This window comes from Condylura cristata, unplaced genomic scaffold, assembly GCF_000260355.1.
Source record: "Condylura cristata isolate star-nosed mole 26May11 unplaced genomic scaffold, ConCri1.0 scaffold00004, whole genome shotgun sequence".
Classification (NCBI taxonomy): Eukaryota; Metazoa; Chordata; class Mammalia; order Eulipotyphla; family Talpidae; genus Condylura; species Condylura cristata.
Window position 1 is genome coordinate 15,864,198 of NW_004567105.1, and position 19,772 is coordinate 15,883,969.

Sequence of the window (19,772 nt, forward strand, 5' to 3'; positions counted from 1 at the left end):
CCCAGATAAGGCAGCTTTTTAAGATACAGTGAATCAAGTGACTTCTTGCTTTCTCCCACATTTTGTCTCTGTAAATCTTTCCATCAGCACCTATTCTAGTGCTCGGAACCACTTTCAATTTGGCCTGGCTACAATCAGTGTATTCTCAAACTCTTGAAAATTTAAATGTACTTCAGTTTGTCTTTTAATAACTGACATTTAATGTCAAAAATATGGAGCAAACAAATCTCATGTTATCAACCACTTTGGAAAAAGATGTCATTTCTTAGAAAGATAGACATGTAGACAACTTCATGATTCAGCAGTTTATTATATATTTACCCTTTTTTTCCCCAACAGAAAAGATGTCCCCATAAAATCCTGCATGTCAGTGTTCTTGGCAGCATTATTCATAATAAGTAATGTTCATGCTCAGAAATAACCCAAACATGCCCAGAATAATGGAATAATGGAATACTACCCGGCAATAAAGGGATATGCACAAAAATTGATAAGCATGTCTATTTTTCCTTTTCTAATTTTTACTTGTTTCAGTAGAGTGTTGAATAAAATTGATAATAGGCATTTGTCTTAAAGCATAAAGTTGGGTTATGCTTTTTTCTTTTGAGAACTATTCATAGTATTTATTCTATATTTATGTAATTATTTGCCTAAATTTATTGTCTTGTTTCTAGCTTTTTTGTTGTTGTTGTTGCCTCTTATCTCACTACTTGCCTTTATATACATATATATATATATATATATATATATGAAATGCTCATTCTAGGAGATGGTTCTCATAGGAGGGGCAGGAGTGGATTTTTGCTCCCCTAGCGCACATTACTGAAAATATGGAGACCTTTTTTCCCTCACAACTGATGGGGATGGTGCTGCCCTATCTAACAGGCAGAGTAGGGTACTGCCAACTATCTTACAGACTACAGGATAGCTTCTTTGAGATGTTATGTGGCACACGACTGCATGGTTGAAACTCTGCAGCATGCATTCTTTTTCAAATGGCGTCTCTCACGTACTAATAAGTCACTCAAGGTCCCTCTGTATCTTTTCATGACTTGGTAGCTCATTTCTTTTTAACACAGAACAACATTATATTCTCACAGCCTACCAGGTTTATCCATTTACTTTACTAAAGAACATCTTGGTGGTTTCCAGATTTTGACAGTTATGAATAAAATTGTTATAGACATCTGGATATAAGTTTTCATTTGGGTGAATGCCAAGACATGTGACAGCTGATTATGTAATAAGAGTAATGAATAGAATTCCCGTTGTTCCATATCCTCACCAACATTTGGTGGTCTCAGCATTTTGGACTTGGGCCATTTTAATAGGTGTTTAGTGATATCTTGTTTATAATTTCAACTTCTTAATGATACATGATGATTTATATGTTTATTTGCTACTTGTATATGTTAGCGAAATGTCTGTTAAGTTCTTTGGTGCATTTTAAAATCTGGTTATTTAATTGTTGAGTTTGCATTCTTTGAATATTTTGAATAGCAGTCCTTTCAAGATATGTCTCAAGTATTTTTGCCCAGCTGTAGCTTCTGTCTTCATTTTCTTGCTGGTGTCCCTTATAAAACAAAATATTTAATTTTAATGAAGCCAGACTTATTATCTGTGGCCATACCAGAGATCGTCTGGATTTTCTCCCATGCCACTGTTTAGGAGTTTGATGGTTCTTCATTTTTATAACCCACTTTGAGCCACCTTTTGTGAAGGATATATGGTCTGTTTCTAGAACCACTTATTTATATTATTTTTGCATATGCTCCATTGTTAAAGTTCAGCTTACGGTATTTGTAATAGTCTATGTGGACTTTCTCTTCTCTTCCACTGCTCTATTTGTCTGTCCTTTTGTAATACCACATTGTCTTGATAACCATTGCTTAGTCAAAAAGTCAGATAGTGTCAATCCTGTGACTTTGTTCTTTAGTATTGTGTTGGCTGTTATCTCTTGATCTTTCGCCTTTACATGTAAACTTTAGAGTCATTTCGTCAATATCCACAAAATAACTTGTTGGAACTGTACTGAATTTGCAGATCATAATTGGAAAGAACTGATATTGTGGCAATATTGAGTCTTTCTATTCATGAGTAAAAACTATCTTTTTATTCAGTTCTTAGATTTCTTTCATAAAAATTTTAGTATTTTCCTAATAAATCTTGTACACATTTTCATAGATGTATACCTTTCCTTTTTAGGGTGGTGTTAAGGTAAGTTATGATTGTTCTACATGTCAAATTTCACTTTTTATCCTTGTTATATAGGAAAATAACTTGTATATTAACCTTGTATCCTGCAACCTTGTTATGTTTGCTTATTCATTCTAGAAGGGTTTTTAAAAAACTGATTATTTTGAATCTTTTTCATAGAGGATTATATCATATGCACCCAAAGATACTTATATTTTCCTCTCCTAACAGTATGCCTTTTATATCCCTTTCTTGTCCTTCTCTCTTAGCTAATCTTCATCCAGTATCATGTTCAAAAGGAGTGATGCGAAAGGGAGATTCTTGCCTTGTTTCTTGATCTTAATGGGAAAGATCTGTTTTTGTCACCCTTAAGTATAATGTTAGTTGTAAATTTTTTTTTTTAAATGGAGGCAGTTCCTCTGTCTATCAACTCAGAGTTTTATCATGAATGGATGTTGGATTTTATCAAATATATTTTTTGCCTTGGATATATTGGATTACATTACTTGATTTTTGAATGTGGAATCAGCCTTTCATGCCTAGAATAAATGGTTCATGATGTATAACTTATGTGTTTTGGATTTGATTTGCTCATTTTGTTGATTTTTGCATCTATGCTTATTAAAAAAAATTCATAAAGGAAATGACATTTTTATCTTATGGCCATACTAAAAAGGATTGCAGGCCAGTTTTGGCCCATGGCCTGTTTGCCAACCCCTTTCCTAGAGATCTCAAAATGGATTATGTTTGCAAACAGTGCATTTTGTACTACAGTGACAAATCCTTAATTTATCAAAATGTAGTATTGATAACTTTTAACTTTTCCTCATACAGTTTATAAGCAATGTAATTCTATCTCTACTGATTGATATACCACTTATGTTACTGTTATATATACCATTTACATATTGTAAGTTTACATATGTTAAAAATCTGAAGGTATTCTGTGCAGTCAATATTCAATTAGCATTATGCACATATTTTCTGTTTTCACTTGTCTGCCTTTATTTCTGCATAGTTATGTTCACATCTAAGACAATTTTCCTAGTACTCCTTTATTGTTTCTTTTAGTGTGCATATTCTGGGATGAATTTGTTCCATCTGAAAATGATTTATTTTGCCATCGTTCTTGGAATAAATTTTTTGTTCTCCTACAGAACGAGTTTGGCAGTTATTTTCTTTCAGCACTTTCAAAGTAATTACATTGTGTGCTGTTGGATTTCACTGCATTTTTGTTGCTTATTTGAAAATACTGTGCCTCTTTCTGACTGACTGAAGATTTTTTCATTTGTTTTTGATTTTTAGCTTTTTGAATCAGATTTGACACCAGTTTGGGGAAATTTTCAACTTCTGGAGAGCAGGTTTTGCTTATACTCTGTCCTTTCCTCCAGTTGCATTTGTTAGAATGGCATTTTAACATTATTCTCTGTATTTCTTTTATCCTTTCCTATATTTCCTATCCTTGTTTCTCTTTCTCCTTCATCTTAAATATACTTTTTAAAACTTATTTTCCAATTTCTTAAATTATGTCTCTTCTGGGCTGTTATAGTCAATTATTGTTAATATTAGTTAATTTTTCAGTTCAAGATTTATTTTTTTATTTTAAAGACTTATTTATACAAATACTGGGATTACAGGCCAGAGGTGAGGGGGGTGAGAGGACTCACCAGACAGAGTGACAGAGTGGGGAGCAGAACAGGTAAATGGACTGAAATACAGTGCTGAGGGGAACAGCAGGTAGGCTGCGGAGCCATGTGGGTCACCTCCCCAGCTGGGATTCAAACTCCAGTTGCAGTGGCTATGGACATCCCCACAGTGCTGCATTTTAGCCCATTGCACCACCAGGGAGGGCCCTAGTTTTAATTAATAACTCTTTAGAGTTTTAATTAATAACTCTTCACAGTTCTAATTCTGTCATAAATTCTAAACAATGTTTTTTATTGCCTTGTACACATATTTCTTTTAGAAACATTGATAGCTCTAATAACAAGACCCTTGTGTATCTATTGTTTGTTTCTTATGGCTTTTATTCATGTTGCTTTATATTCCCAATGAGTTGGGTTTTTTTTTTTTTTTAAAGATTATTTATTTATGCATACAGAACTGGGGTACAGGCTAGAGGTGCAGGGGCGGCAAGAGGCTTCACCAGAGACAGAGTGGGGAGCAGAACAGGCTGACTGATGAAGTACACTGCTGAGGGGAGAAGCGGGCGGGTCAGGAGAGGTCTGCCTCGCCATGTGGTCACCTCCGGGGCAGGCGGGAATCGAACTCATGCGGAAGTGGCTTTAGATTCTTAGTGCTGTGCTTTAACCCGCTGCGCCACCGGGGAGGGCCCGAGTTGGGTTTTGTTTTTATGGTCACATATTTGTAATTTTTTTTTTTCCTTTTGAACAATTTGAGACCTAGTCTAAGGTCTCTCTTCTGAATTACCTTTATTCCAAAGGTGAAAAATCTATCCAAAATGAAGGATTTTTACCAGGGTTTCTCCACTCCTTGCTAGTCCAGTTTTGTTTTCTTTGATTATCTTTTGACAGTCTTCAAATTCATTTTCCCAGTTACGTCTCTGTAAGTACCTCTAGGGGAAAATGTTTCCAAATACTATTTTCATTTTTCTGTATCCACAGCCTTTCTTGTTTGCATGTCAGTGATACTATACTTACTAGAATTATAATACATTATCTGAAAAATATTTTGGAATAGAAGGTCTGACAGAATATTGAAAGTGCGAGGTCTAGGTTGTCCTGTGGGAGAATCCCTACATTAGCATTTTCCCAGAAGTTACTGCTATCATCAGCTTATTGTATATTATTTGATTCTCTGTATGTTAATGTATGTATATATATTATTTATACTTTATCATGCTATCGGGGTTATGAGGATAGATCTAACATGCTTTCTAAGTGTAGATGTACTTAGATTTATGGAAGTTTAGGTTATTCGTGACATTTTTTTATTATAAACAAATGTTTCAAAGAAAATTCTTGTGCAATTATCTACTTGGTACTCAATCAACTATGTTTATAGGATAAATTCCTAGCGTTGGTTTAGAGGGAAAGCAGATTTATCATTTTGATAAAGGAAAAGTTCCAGAAACATTAGTATTGATTTTTGTGTGCGTCTGTGTATTTGCAAAACAGAACAATAACAAAAGTAATTTTTTTTTGGGGGGGGAGGGTGTTGGGGAAATGGGGAAAAATATAATTTGTTTTTAGTTTGGTATGGATGATAGTATATTCTAGCTTTTATAGTCACTAAAATGAACATATGAAAAGGGAATAAAGTTGCTAATATCATCATAAACAAGAAATCTTCCTGGTTTGGAAATACAAGGCAAAACACATATTCTTATGTGGAAACTACAGTTGGAGACTAGGTGATGGTAGTGGTGGCTATTGGAAGAAGATATCCTGAAGTTAGGGGAAGTCTTGAAGAATACTTCTAGTAGATGATAATGCCAAAAGGAATGGAGATATATCATTTTAACAGGTTTTTGGATGTTATGATCTTAATCAATTTTATTTACATGGAGATTAGATACAATTTTAAAGTACAGACAGCAAGAATATTTACTGTTCACTCATTAGGACCTAAAACACAACTGATTTTAATTTGGAAATTTTTTTCATTAGCAGTGAGATTTAAAAATAGTTACTGATTTTTCAAATGTAGTTTCAGCTTTTACTAACTAACACTATGCCTTTTGGTGGCATTATTAGAAAGTTTGAGATAGATTTATTGTATGTTTCTATCTCTTAAAAAGTAAATCAAAATTATATGCCAGTTTATCCTATGGCAAATGCATGCTTTTGGCAGAGTTAATGTAGCAGCAGTTACAGACTGCTCTGCATTTGCAAAGGTTGAATCTTGGTGCATGTTTAATGTAAGAATTAGGAGTAAAGTATCTCTGAAGATTTCACACTTTATTAAAATATACCTGGGCAAGAAATCAAAGCAACCCCAATTTTAGTTTGAAAAATCTTAATTTAAATGAAGACAGTATACTAATTTATTAGAAATGACATATTACAACCACGAGTAATTTAATGGTTGTTTTGCATAGGCTATATATATATATATATATATATATATATATTTTAAAGATTTATTTATTTATGCATACAAGAACTGGGGTATAAGCCACAGGTGTGGGGCTGGTAAGAGGATTCACCAGAGACAGAGTGGGGAGCAGAACAGGCGAATTGACTGAAATACACTGATGAGAGAGGAGTGGTGGGCAGGACAGGAGAGGTCTGCCAACCCATGTGGGTCTCCTCCCAGGCTGGGGATCAAGCTCATGTGGCTACAGATAGTTTCATAGTGCTACTGAGCTTTAACCCCTTGTGTTGACATGGCGGCCCAATATTTATTTTCTTGTAGCAATAAAAGGTAATCTGAAGTAATCAATGACGAAGGGAGAGGCTATTAGGAAAATGCACACACATTTACATTAGTTTTGAGAAAAATTAAAGTTAAAGGGGACAGAACATTTCTGATAAAAATTTTGGCTTCTGATTACTTACAATAAGGACATTTTACTGTTTTTATTTCAAGATACAGCAAACACTTTGATAATATTGGGGGAGCAGTTTTGGGGTAGCTCAGTGATTCAGAGTCCTACTTTTAACATAGTTTATAACACATAGGAGCTAATGTTTGCATTGACTGATTTCTCATCTGAATCTGTAGCCCAAATACAGTTCACTTTGTATCAAAACAAAGCACAAAGCTCTTTGAGGCATTAATCATAGACATAGTTACTGCTCATGGTTATCTTTGTGAAGACCAGAATTATCCCCAGCTACTTACAAGTGCCTAAAGGTTTTTCCCATGAGTAGTATTTGTGGTTCCAGTGGTACCTGCCGTGGAAAGCACTGTACTTTCAGTTAGGCTAATACTTGAAATGTAATTTTGATATTAAAGAAATTTTGCATGAAGTAAAAAAAATTAACATATGATTTGTTAAATTTTGTTTCATGAAAAATCTGAAAATTGGGTTTTATGGAAGTTAATAAGGAGAACAGTAAGTGGTAAAAATATATAACACTCAAGGAACTCACTGATCACTAATTGTGTATTTCTGTGTGCAGGTATTTGGCTTCTTAACAGTCTGAGCAAGAAAGAAGTGGAATACACTCTTGGAAAGAAAACTGATATTAAGAAAACCAGAGCTTAATTTTACATGGTTGTCAGCTCATTTACCAATATGGACACTTTTCCCACCAATTTTCCGCCAGGTGGAGACAGTGGTCTAACAAACTCTCAATCTGAGCTCCAAAAAATGTTAATTGATGAGAGATTAAGATGTGAACATCATAAAACTAATTATCAGACTCTGAAAGCTGAACATACAAGGTAAATTACTTAAATTTGGACACTAGTGACTTGATTAAAAAATTAACTGAATGTTTTCTTTGTTACATAACTATAATTTTATTTTGCAGTGTATACATTTGCAACTTTTAATGATAGTAAAATTTTTGCCTTAAAACTACTTTATTCAAACTGATGTCAAGTAGATTTTGCATTAAAGTTGATTTTTAAAGTAACTGGCCATATAAAATCAAATGTATTTTGGTGGCTAAATGTGTATTTTTTAATTGCATTCAGAAACAAAAGTACTAATAAAACGAAACTGTAAAGAAGTTACAAGTTTAATAGAATGGATTTTAATCTTGTTCTTTGGTGGTCAACTACATAAAGTATTGCAATTAGAAAGCAAAGAATATACTTAAAATTGAATTTTTTTAAAATACCAGGTTACAGGATGAGTACATAAAATCACAAAATGAACTCAAGCACCTATTAAATGAAAAGCAAACTAACCAGGAAAAATTTCAGCTGCTGCTTGAAGAATTAAGAGGGGAATTAGTAGAGAAAACTAAAGACTTAGAAGAAATGAAGTTGCAGGTAAGAAAATATACTTGACTTAGCATAAAGGTAGATAATTTAGTGAAAGTTAGTAGTTCTGGTAAATTATGTGTTCTTAATGAATATCTTATTATATATCCAGGTAGTATCATTTAATCTCTCAGATATTCTAGGATGTTAGCTACCTGGTAGGATTTAGCCATGAAATAAGTGTAAGTCAGTTGCTATTATATTACCTACTCTGATTTAAATAATGTTTCACTATTAAGAATAACTGGAGCAAAGTCCTATTTGAATTTATATAACTTTAGAGATAATATATTTAAAGGAAAGGATTTCTAATATTCCTTTAAGTCTTATAACTGAAGCTAGGGTGAAAAATATTTTTCTAAGGTGATACTTAAAAAGCTGTAAAAGCAGTATTTGTACATAATTGGTGACAAAATATAAAGTAAATGGAATTTCTCAACCAAAAGTTGGTACTGAGGACCAGTTACAGTTTTTTAGATATTTATACATTTACTTAACAAAGCACAGTTAAACTATAGCACTGTAAAACTTACTACACATTTCAAATTATTACCAGTGGTGTTTTTTTCTATATTCATTTAATTTCCAAATAGCACCTGCTGTCCTTCAATTTCTATAAAAGAGGGATGATGATGTATCTATAGTGTGGATTATTGTGGGGGATCAATAAGTTAATATGTTAGGTATTTAGAGCAGCATGTTTGTAGGTGATAGGTAATAGTATGTTACACAATGGTTTATTTAAAGTATAGACATTGATTCAGTAAAATACTTAGGCTATATGGAATATAGATGAATAAATGAATTTAACTGAACATATTCTTAATTACAGGGGTTAGTATCAGTACACTTAGGCATTTTTTTTAAAGATGGACTTATTTATGCATGCAAGAACTGGGGTGTAGGCCAGAGATGTGGGGTGTGTGAGCATTCACCAAAGACAGAGTGGGGAGCAGAATAGGTGGATGAAATGAAATACACTGCTGAGGGCTGAGGGGAGTAGTGGGCAGGACAGGAGAGGTATGCTAAGGCATGTGGGTTAGCTTCCTGGTGGCCTGGGTATCAAACTTGAGCTGCAGTGGCTAGTGATAGCTCAATAGTTCTGTCTTTAACCCCTGTGCCACCAGGAGTTCCCAATTAGGCATTTTTAAACAAACATCATTTTTCATTCATTCAAAAAGTAATTGAGTGGTACTTGTGTGCCAAGCATTAGTGTGAAGTGTTGGGAATATCATGCTGAATAAAAACTAACTCTGAGTGACCTTACAGAGCTTAAATCAATATTAACTACTTCCTGAAATATGAGTTCTATAGGAAAATATAACAGGAAGGAGTCAACATTAATTTGGGTAGGTGGTCAGAATAACAGTCAACCTTTTCAGATTGAAAGTAAGTCTGAGGTATTCTTTGTGGTATGCCAAATTATTTTACCTTTATTTTGCTTGTTTTAGAAAGTAAACTATTAGCCAGTGTTTCCAACATGAAATTTCTACTGCCTACATCCTTATTCCTAACAATAATAGCAATTGATTTTACCTCTTGTTAACAAAAAATTTGATATATGTGAGGGTTTGAAATTGACATTCTTAATTATTTCATGTGATAGTTCTATTTATGTAATAAAATTATAATTTATTTATATAATAAAATTATTATTATAAAATTAGGTATATTGTGAATTGCTATGAATTGAATTACCTTGTCATTTTTAGGAGAGAAGCTCTGAAATTTGATGACTTCTTGATTTTAATATTTGTGATTTCATATTTAATATTGGTTTTTCCTACATATTAGGTATTAACACCACAAAAACTGGAATCGTTAAGAGTTCAGATACAACAAGAATTAGAAGCTCCAATGAGAGAGCATTTTAGAAATTTAGATGAGGTAAGTAATTTATATACAAGCAACAATTTTTTTTTTCTCTGTATGATTTTGAAAGACTTGAGGAAAAGCATCATTTCCTTTCTCAGAAACCTTGTAGTAGCTCCCTTTTTTATTCAGAGTCCTTGGAGTGGCCTAAGGATCAGGTTCCATGATCTCTTCTACTTCCTCCCCTCCATAGTTTCCCTGGTCTCTTTGAAGCTTCTTTGACATTCTAAAAATGAAATGGTACCATTCAAGAGCCATTGCTGTAGTAGCTGCTTCTGCTCTGTTAGAAATATCTCCTAGATATTTCTTGGTAAATTTCTCAACTCTTAAGTATTTGCTGAATTTTCACCTTTTCTATGAGGCCTACTTTGACTGACCTTTGTCCCCATTTAGTAATGCAATCTGCTTTTCTCATTTTCTCCTTATCCTTTAACTCCACAATTACCCTGCTATACTCATTTTTCCCCATCTAGTATTTTTCTTCTAATATGTTATGTAAAATTTATTGTGCTTACTTTTTATTTCCTTTTACCACCTAGAATGTAAATTGCATAAGAGAAGGAACTTTTATCTCTCTTACTCCAAGTTTCTGGGACAGTAACTAGCATATAATAGGTACTCAATTATTTGTTGGAGGAAAGAATTTAATACAACCCCAGAAAAGTGATAATTTAAATCTTCTTTCAGATTGAGATGTGTCCTTACGTGGAAATTTGGTATAATTGACTAAATGCTTAGTAAAGGGTACAGGAAAAAGATAACAGATATTAAACATATTATAGACATTTTATGTGTTATCTTATCTAACAAATATCCTGAACCTTAAGAATATATATTCTATTCAAAATGGACCCCTTGGGAAAGCTGTAGTCTAGTGACGCTGCCACTACACAAGCCAGGTTGTGGAATCCTCCCATTATAATGAGGATTTATTGTAGTCATTTATAAATGACTTACTGGCTTGACAGAATGATCTTTTGAATATTCTTCTGGTGGATAACCAAAGCATATGGTTTGGAAATAGATTTAATTTTTTGGATATAAACAAAATCATTTAAACTCCAGATGATCAAATACAGTAAAAGCATTTAAAGAGCTAAATATAGTCATATATTGCTGAATGATGGGGATATGTTCTAAGGTATGTATTGTTGGGTGATTTTGTGTGTGAATATTGTGGAGTCCAAAGTACACAAACCTAGGTGGAATACCTGCTACACACTTAGGCTGTATTTTATATAATGGGGCCACTGTCATATATACAGTCAGTCTATATGTAACAACAGTTGATTGAAAAATAAATAAGTAATGTATAACGGTATGTCACCAACAGAATTATGAAACATGGCTGAATGGGTTTAGAACAGAAATCTTTTAACTGAAGATTTACAGTGATCTCAGGATTTCAGAAGGCACCTTTTCTTTGTTACTTAATTTCCTGATGCATGTTGAATAGTGTCATCTTCATCTTTCTGCTCTTTTACCATAGTATTTATTAAGATCCAGAATGGCAGCAGCTTTCATAGTGTTAGGGAGCAGGATTGGCACTTAGAAGGGAATTGTATGTGTTCCTGGTTAGTCAGAAGAGTTGATGCTACTATATTCTTTAAACTGGTGTGGTGGATTAAACTATTATAATGTGGGGTTGATCCTAGATTGCTATACTAAATGTTTAAAAATTTATCTTTTGAATTCAAGCTCTGATTTTTAGGGTGGTATTTTATGTTTTATTACAAAACTAATTTTTAAATCTAAATATATTTTGAAAAGTATGCTACATTCCTAAGTAAAACTTTTTACATGCTGTACATGTTTATTATGAGTCAGTGAAAAGTAGTTTAATTGGATGATAGCTTGTTTTAAAGGTACTTACTTCCTCAGGAATATGTAGAATGTGTCATGAGAACTTTTCCAAGGTTTATACTTCTGTTAAATTTATTTTTTACTTTTAGAATATCTCTCACTATTATGCAGTTTAAAATTACATTTGCAAAAATGATTTTTGGAGTATAAATATATTTCATGTATGTTTGTGATAAATTTCATTCTTTTAATTCAGGAAGTGGAAAAGTATAGAGCTGGGTATAATCAGCTTCGTTATGAACATACATTTCTTAAGTCAGAATTTGAACACCAGAAAAAAGAATTTGCACATATTTTAGAAGAAGAAAAAATAAAATATGAATCAGAGGTGAGTAATAATTATACTAATTCAGTCATTAACTAAGTAGTTGGTAAGATTTTGATTGTATATTTTTGTAAATCCTGTTAGTGCTGACTACATAGGTTTTTATTAATGGAAAGGTTTTTATCATGATTTTTATGTCTGTAACAGTTTTTTGGGGGGATGTTCTACTTCAGCTGTTCTTTGCTTCTTTTACCTCGGTGAATAGAGGTAGTTATGTCACTTTTTTCTGATAGCCACAGAAACAGGCTAATCTTTGTAAATATAGTTTGTTTGATTCCTTATTTAGCATGTCCCCTTAGAACCAAACCATATCCAGGAGAGCTTTGGCTGTCAACCCACTGCCTTGTTTCCAGTGATCTAAGTAAAGGGTTTATACTTGGGGTCACCTTCAAGAAGGTGTACTTTGACTTTAAGTCTGCAACTACAACATTTTCTGCTGCGACAGCGTGCATCCCTGCTGCTCCGACTCTGCTGCTTTGGTAGTCTGTAGTTTTTCTCCTAGATTTTCCAAAAACAGGGTGTGTATTCCTCATTCGTTGTGTTGTTTTTGGATGATTTTTCACAGTAGAAAGACAGAAATACCAATTTTAGTCTACAGTATTTAAATAATAGTTGAATTCATAAAACATAGCTCAATGACTATAGTTAATGTGGAAGATTCTGGGTACCAGCACATTTGCATTATGTACTTAATGTTATTTTTTGGAATTCAGAATTAAAATACACTTTGCTTTACCAGATTAGTAAGTGAATCAAACTGGTTTATTCTTACCAGTGAGCACACTATTCCATGATTATTTAATACCTGAGAAGCTGTATGAGCTTTGGATTATTTGGTCACATTACTAATATATAACTAGAAAGGGATCAATGTTTTCAATAGTCTTTTGCTTGTATAAAATTCTCTACAACTTGAAATGCATTAGTCCTGTGTGATCTGCTGGTGCAATGATCACAGGTGGGGCAGGATTGATTTTCCTCCCTTAAATAAGAATTCTGATTAAGTGACTTGCCTAAAGTCTCACAGAAATTCATGAAAAATTTCTTGTGAAAAATTGGCATAATGAACTTTTCCATATTAAAATGTAGATTTGGTTTATTAACAAGTATCCCCCAAGGTTAATGATAGTGGTGCTTTATTTTATACTTTGCTTTTTAAGTCTAATGATGATGTGTTTATCTGGTAATGATTATTTATATTCTCTAGTTTCTTTGCTTTGTTTTTTAATGAAACCATCTGAAATCTGATGACTTAATTTATTTCACCCATAAAAGACCAAATGATATTCATGAAAATTTTTAAGGGGTTGTTGGGGCATTATTAATTTTCATTATTTATCTGATAACTTTCCTAGAAATTCTAGGAAGCCATAATTCATAAAGGCTAAAATGTAAGACTTTCTGTAAAATTGAAATTGCTTTCTTTTTGCTTCCCAGTTGATTATGCAGGAGCAGTGTTAATTAGTGGGTAACTGGATGTTGGCTTTCCTTTCATTACTGTATGTTCCACTTTCTATATACAATAGTAGTAACAGTGAGATGATTGCAGATCACATATGAAACTTAAAAGTAAAGCCCACTTTAACCATCTTCCAATTTTACAATTAAGTGTTTTCCTGAGAAGTACTGCAGGAATTCACGCTCCTTCATGATATTCTGGATTTAATAATAATAATATATGAAAGATGATACCTTTATCTTAAGAGATATACTGTATACTGTGTTATTATTTCTCACTGCATTTGGCTGTAAGAACTTGTTAAATTTGGAACATTATACAGAGGAAATTAAGTTGCTCATAGAGTTGTATTCAAAGCGGTACTGTTGTTTTCAACATGTTATTACAACTCGTTTCATTATTTGGCATAGAATAGGGAAGAGCATATAGAGGATTTTAGGTACAGGAGAGTGTATAGGTAGACTGAATGAAAGGAGCAGGAGTAATTCAGTGGGGAAAGTATTCAGATCTTAAAAACCGGGCAGCAGGTACTGCATCATATGAAAAATTTATTTATATGTAAATCTAAAGTACAAGATTTATATAAACTATAAAACTCTGGATTACATCAAATAAAAACTACTTAAATGGAAAGTAGTATTCATAACTAGTAAGAATCAGTGTTGTTCAGATATTTTCCTTCTTAGTTTGACTTACAGATTTAGTATAATGTTGATCAAAACTTAGCATATTATTGTGTAGATGTCAACACACTGATACCAAAGTTTATATAGAGAAGGAAAAGTTCTGGAATAGCCAATACAATATTGAATAAGAACACGTAGAAAGGTAACACTACCTGACTTCAAGACTTACTGTAGAACATTATGCTTATGGCAAACAAATAGCCAAGTAGATCAAATAACATACCCAAGAATCTAGAAATAGACCTGCCTGAATATAGTAAGCAGATAATATAGTAGTAAGCAGATCTTTCACAGAGAAAAGGGAATCAATGGAGACATACCGTGTTTTCAATAAATGGTGCTAGAACAACTAGACATATACATGCAAAAAATAAAAGAAATCTAGACGTCTACTATGTACTCTTCAAATGTTTAGCTCATAGGCCTCTCCCTAGTGACCTGGTACTTAAATCTCAGTGCTGTCACTGCTACAGCCTGAGTTTGATACCTGGCCGGGGAATTAACCAAGATACAGTGCAGCAGACCTCGCCTGTCTCCTGCTGTTTCCCTTAGCAGTGTATTTCAGTAAATCTGCCTGTTTTGCTCCCTACTGTTGCTAGTGAATCCTCTCATCCCTCCTAACCTCTGGCCCACATTCCAGTTCTTCTGGAAACACACAAAATAATAGTAAACAAAGCAAATGTGTTGGCTCATAACAGATCATACAATTAAATGTAAAACATATTACATAGTAGAAAACCTAGATAATCCTGGATTCAGTGATATCTTTATAGATAGAATACCAAATACAAAATCTGTGAAAAAAATAAATGATAAGCTAGTCGTCTTCAAATCAAAATATTCTGATCTATGAATGATACTTTCAACAGAAGAATTTAAGAGTAGGAGAAAATATTAGCAAAAGACATAGCTTATAAAGTACTATAAGTCAAATATACAAAGAACTCAAACTCAAACAACCAGATTTAAAGTATTTGAAAGGATATGCCTAAGTTATGTGTAAATATGATGCCATTTTATATAAGTGACTTGAGCCATGAAGTTTAGTATCTGACTGGGTCCTAAAAATAATCCCGCTTGGTTACTGAGTAGTGACTACACTTACTTTTTGTGTGCCTTGGAGAAGCAGAGGTGCTATAATCATTTGCAAAGATCAACTCTTCCCTAACCCTTCAACAATTTTTTAAAAAGTAAAATTGGTTAATACATCATACTTCCTGTCAAGTAAATTTATGTTCTAGAAGAGAATAAAGTAAATGTAATGATAACTGTAGACAGATTTGGATAAATGTCACAAAAGAGAAATTCAAACAAAACCTTTCAGAAATTTAGAGAGGATTGAGAGGACCACAAATTGAGTATATCCAGGAAGATGACATGTGGTTCTGATCGAGAGTGGAAGGAAATTGCTGAGGATGTGTCTAAGGTCTGTGCCCAGAAAACTGGTACAAGAGTGGTGTCTTGGCAGTGACTGAATATAATAAGCTTCCTAACACTGGTTTCATGATTTGCTTGTCTGCTAGGTTCTCTAATGTATTTTTATGACCCAGAACAGTACCGGATTACATTGTAAATATTCAATACATGTGTTAAATGAACACATAAGTAGAGAAATTACAAGGCTCATTTTCATAGGAATGATTTGATAGTTCTGCTTTCAGGATAATAAATAGTTCTACTCCTGCCACTGTGAGGTTTGTCCCACAATTTCTATAACCTACAACACATGCTCCTTAGGACTATTACCTGTCTGCCCATATGTAGAATGAAGGCTATAGGAGAAATTGTCACAAGATAAAATTTTATGTGTGGCACACTTAGTTCAGCTCTTGATCTATAGCAAGTACTCAGAAACACTCTTGTGTGAACTGGAGTTACAATCCTGATCTAGACAAACTGTTACACCTCCTGTACAGCACATTAACACTGTATTGAGTAATTGGTGCAAAAGCTATTTGGTATCTGAAAGGTCATTCAGCCCAAACCCTTCATTTTAACTGAGTCCAAAGTGCACAGGTATCTTGCACAAAGTCACACAAGTAGCTGAAGGGAAGAGAACATGAAAGAAAAAAGGTAGTGACTAAACTGTGGGAATAATGTTTATATATAACCGGTGGGAGGGAAAACAGTACAGACATTCATTAATTGGGCTTTTGAATTCTTTCAGCTGAACTCTGAATTCTTCAGTTGTTGCCGTGGATAAATTTTATTTTCTGGAAAAAAATGGTGTTTGCCCACTGCAAAGCTCTAACTATATTGCCATCTTTAATTCCAAATTGGAAGCTGTACATGTTAAAACTGGAAAAACTAGTCCCCAATGTAACCTCATTTTATAGATGAGGAAAACAGATCCTGCCTTGGTTTAGAGGTCTTAACACTTCTTAGATTCATTCATAACAATGTGAGCAATCAGTTGTTGCTTGGCCACTAGGTTGTAGAGCAACCTAGTCTGAGCCTTCTGTGCTCACCCTAGCTACAAACACCCCTGCTGTTTAAATCTATGTCTAATATATTTTTTTTAATAGCTGAATTCCTTAATTAAATTGAATCTGGAAAAAATTGATATTAAAAAAGAGAAAAAGTGGGAGCTACTCTGTTAATTTCAAAGATTTGGTGATGGCAGTGGTGGAGGGGAGTTGGGGAGAGCAGGAAAGGGAGAGAGTTTTGATTACTTTGCCCCCTCTGCTGCAGAGATGAAATACCTGTGAAGTACCTCAGAGGTTAGGAAGACCTTTGAAAGTAAACCAGCTTCATGGTTAGTAGGAGTGAGAAGACCAAAGTTGCTAGACACAACTTATTCTCTCCCCTGTGGAAGATAGTAGGAAAGTAGGACAGATGCTTTTTCCCTCAACATGAAGAATGTAGCATTTTAGATTTATATTCTTTGTGTTTTTCCCTCACCACCTGAGTTTCTTTTTCATACTGTATACTTTTCAATTTATTCACTTGTAGAGCATGTTCATGACTGAAAATTCAGTAATTTAAAATTGTGTGCTTTGTTTAAAACCAGATTGCAAGACTGGAGAAAGATAAAGAAGAACTACATAACCAGCTCCTTAGTGTTGATTCCACAAAAGACAGCAAACGATTGGAACAACTTGCACGAGAAAAAGCCCATTTGTGTCAGAAACTAAAAGGCTTAGAGACCGAAGTAGTAGAATTAAGGGCTGAAAAAGAGAATTCTGATGCTCAGGTAGAAAATGTCCAAAGAATTCAGGTGCGGCAGTTGGCTGAGATGCAGGCTACAGTAAGATCCCTGGAGGTAAGGTTTTAATTGCTTCCCAGTGGAATATGCTGTACTTTAAAAAAAAAAAAAATGCAGTTGAAAGCCTTTGATTTTTAGAGCATAAATGTATACTTGCCAATTTAATGCTGACGCATTTGTGGAATCCCAAGAGTATAGAAGACAGCTATTGATCTGTAGCAGTAGCTTTGCCATCATATTTATAAAGGGTGTTCTTTGTGAGTTGTCACCTATCTAAAATCTAAAATGATAGAACTCTTAGTAGTTCCATGGAGCAGAATATGTGAAATTTCTGAAGACTAAAGTTATATTAAACCAAAGAGAACAGTTTCTTCCTAGTTCTTCCTAGTTTTGTTTGTTTGTTTGTTTGTTTTTTACATTAGGATTCAAGATCTTAAAATCCTAATTGCTTTTGGAACAGAAATTCAATAGTAATATATTATCAGAGCTTCTTGCCAGAGTAATAAACTCCAGTTTGGTTCCTAATTCATACATACCTTTACTGAATTACTTCCCTGAGTTCATCAGAAAGGGTAAGAACTGGCAAAGCCAGTTGGAGTACCTAGAGGGATCTGCTAATAAAGAATCTTGGTTTTCATTGTTAAGAGGAAAATTTTTCCTTAGTTCTTTTAGATGGAGGGTTTGGAGGTTGTGAATTAAACTGATACCAGAGAGATAAGCAAGAGAAAAGACAGATTTTATTCATGTATGTACATGAAAATGTGAAGACTATGACTCAAAAAGGATGCTAGAATTTGGAGCTTCAATACCACCTTAATAGGTGGAGTAAGGGGGAAAAGGACACATGGGAAAACAGATGACTTTGAGGAAAGATAAATGGGCTTTTAGGAGATAGGTGAGAGAAGCTAGTTTTGTAATAATGTCTGTGTAGGTGCTTTTTATCTTGGGTACTGACTTCTTCCCTGATGGGTGTCCATCTTTCCTGGTTGTGAAACCCTTAGGAAAGGGATTTATGATAGCTGAATTCTTTTCAGAGTCTTTGTTTTTAGGCAGAGGTAAAGATTTTAGGCTGATAATAACAATTTTTCCTGTGTTTGTTGGTCGCAGATGCCTTTAGCACAAAATAATTTTTGCCCAATAGTGGCATATTTTGTATCCCTTCACCATTTTATTCAGATATGCTTAATATTCCTACTACTTAATGTCTATCATGTAGCAAATATACTAACTTGTTTTCATTTGAGCAGGCCAGAGTACTTACTTCCTTTTTTCCCCAGAGTAGTTACCAAGTGATTTGAGTTGGAGAAAAATTAATGGGCATCTAGTTAGTGAAAATTTAATACTCAAATCCATAATAGTGATTAACATCCTCTCCTAACCCCCTCCAGAATAAATTGGTAAATTCATGTTTAAGGGTTGAAGTCACTTTTTAATATTTTTTGATGTGGTTGATTAACAGTATTTGCTAGTTTTCTGAACTGAATTTATTAGTATCATTGGCCCTTAAACATGAGGCAGTTCAGAAAGAGACTAGGTGCCCTCTTACTACCCTTTTTTATATAGTCACAGAGTAAGTGGGGATTATTGCAGTTGAATCCAGTGTATGGTCCCAATGTGAAACTTTTCATTGAGATTGTTTAGTGTGGGTTTTTTTTTCCCCCAGGGTAAGTTGAAGTATGACAAAAAATGGATTGTTTGGTTTATGCCATTTTCAAAAGCCTATGTTTAATTCTTTCATTTGTGAGATGAAATAAGCACAGGACAACAAACATTTTCTTTGATTTTGGCTAGAGGAGTATCATTTTACAGTTGAGGAAAATATGCTCTTATTATGTTTAAGAAATACAGGAAATGAGATGCTATAAAATTGAAGCTTATCATTTAAATGCTAAATGATTTCATTTCAGCTATTTTGATAGAATTTTTAACAAGATTTATTTATGCACACAAGAACTGGGGCACTGGCCACAGGTACAGGGGTGAGAGGACTCACCAGAGACAGAGTGGGGAGCAGTCTAGGGGGATCTAGTGAAATACATTGCTGAGGGGAGCAGCAGGAGGGTCAGGAGAGGTCAGCTGCGCCATGTTGGTCAGTTCTACAACTCAGGCTGCAGTAGCTGGTGATAGCTTGATAGTGCTGAGACTTTAACAACTGTGGTATTAAGGGAGTCTCAGAAATAATTTTTAAAAGCACTTAGTTTTCTTAGTACAACCACTATGGAAAACTGTTTGGAGGTTCCTCAAACTGCTAAACATGGAGCTTCCCTA

The 19,772-nt window shown here is 33.9% G+C and overlaps 1 protein-coding gene across 2 annotated transcripts in view; it reads left to right on the forward strand.

Moving 5' to 3' along the window:
• Positions 1-19,772, forward strand: part of CEP83 (centrosomal protein 83kDa) — a 71,330-nt gene that overhangs the window by 16,509 nt on the left and 35,049 nt on the right. For both annotated transcript variants that reach the window (XR_001145031.1, XM_004675809.2), the window contains exons 2-6: positions 7,284-7,548; positions 7,953-8,103; positions 9,889-9,981; positions 12,026-12,157; positions 17,310-17,561. Coding sequence is in view for 1 of the 2 variants with exons in the window: in XM_004675809.2 (XP_004675866.1) it covers positions 7,376-7,548; positions 7,953-8,103; positions 9,889-9,981; positions 12,026-12,157; positions 17,310-17,561 (801 nt within the window). In the remaining variant the exon portion in view is untranslated. The remainder of the gene's footprint in view (positions 1-7,283; positions 7,549-7,952; positions 8,104-9,888; positions 9,982-12,025; positions 12,158-17,309; positions 17,562-19,772) is intronic.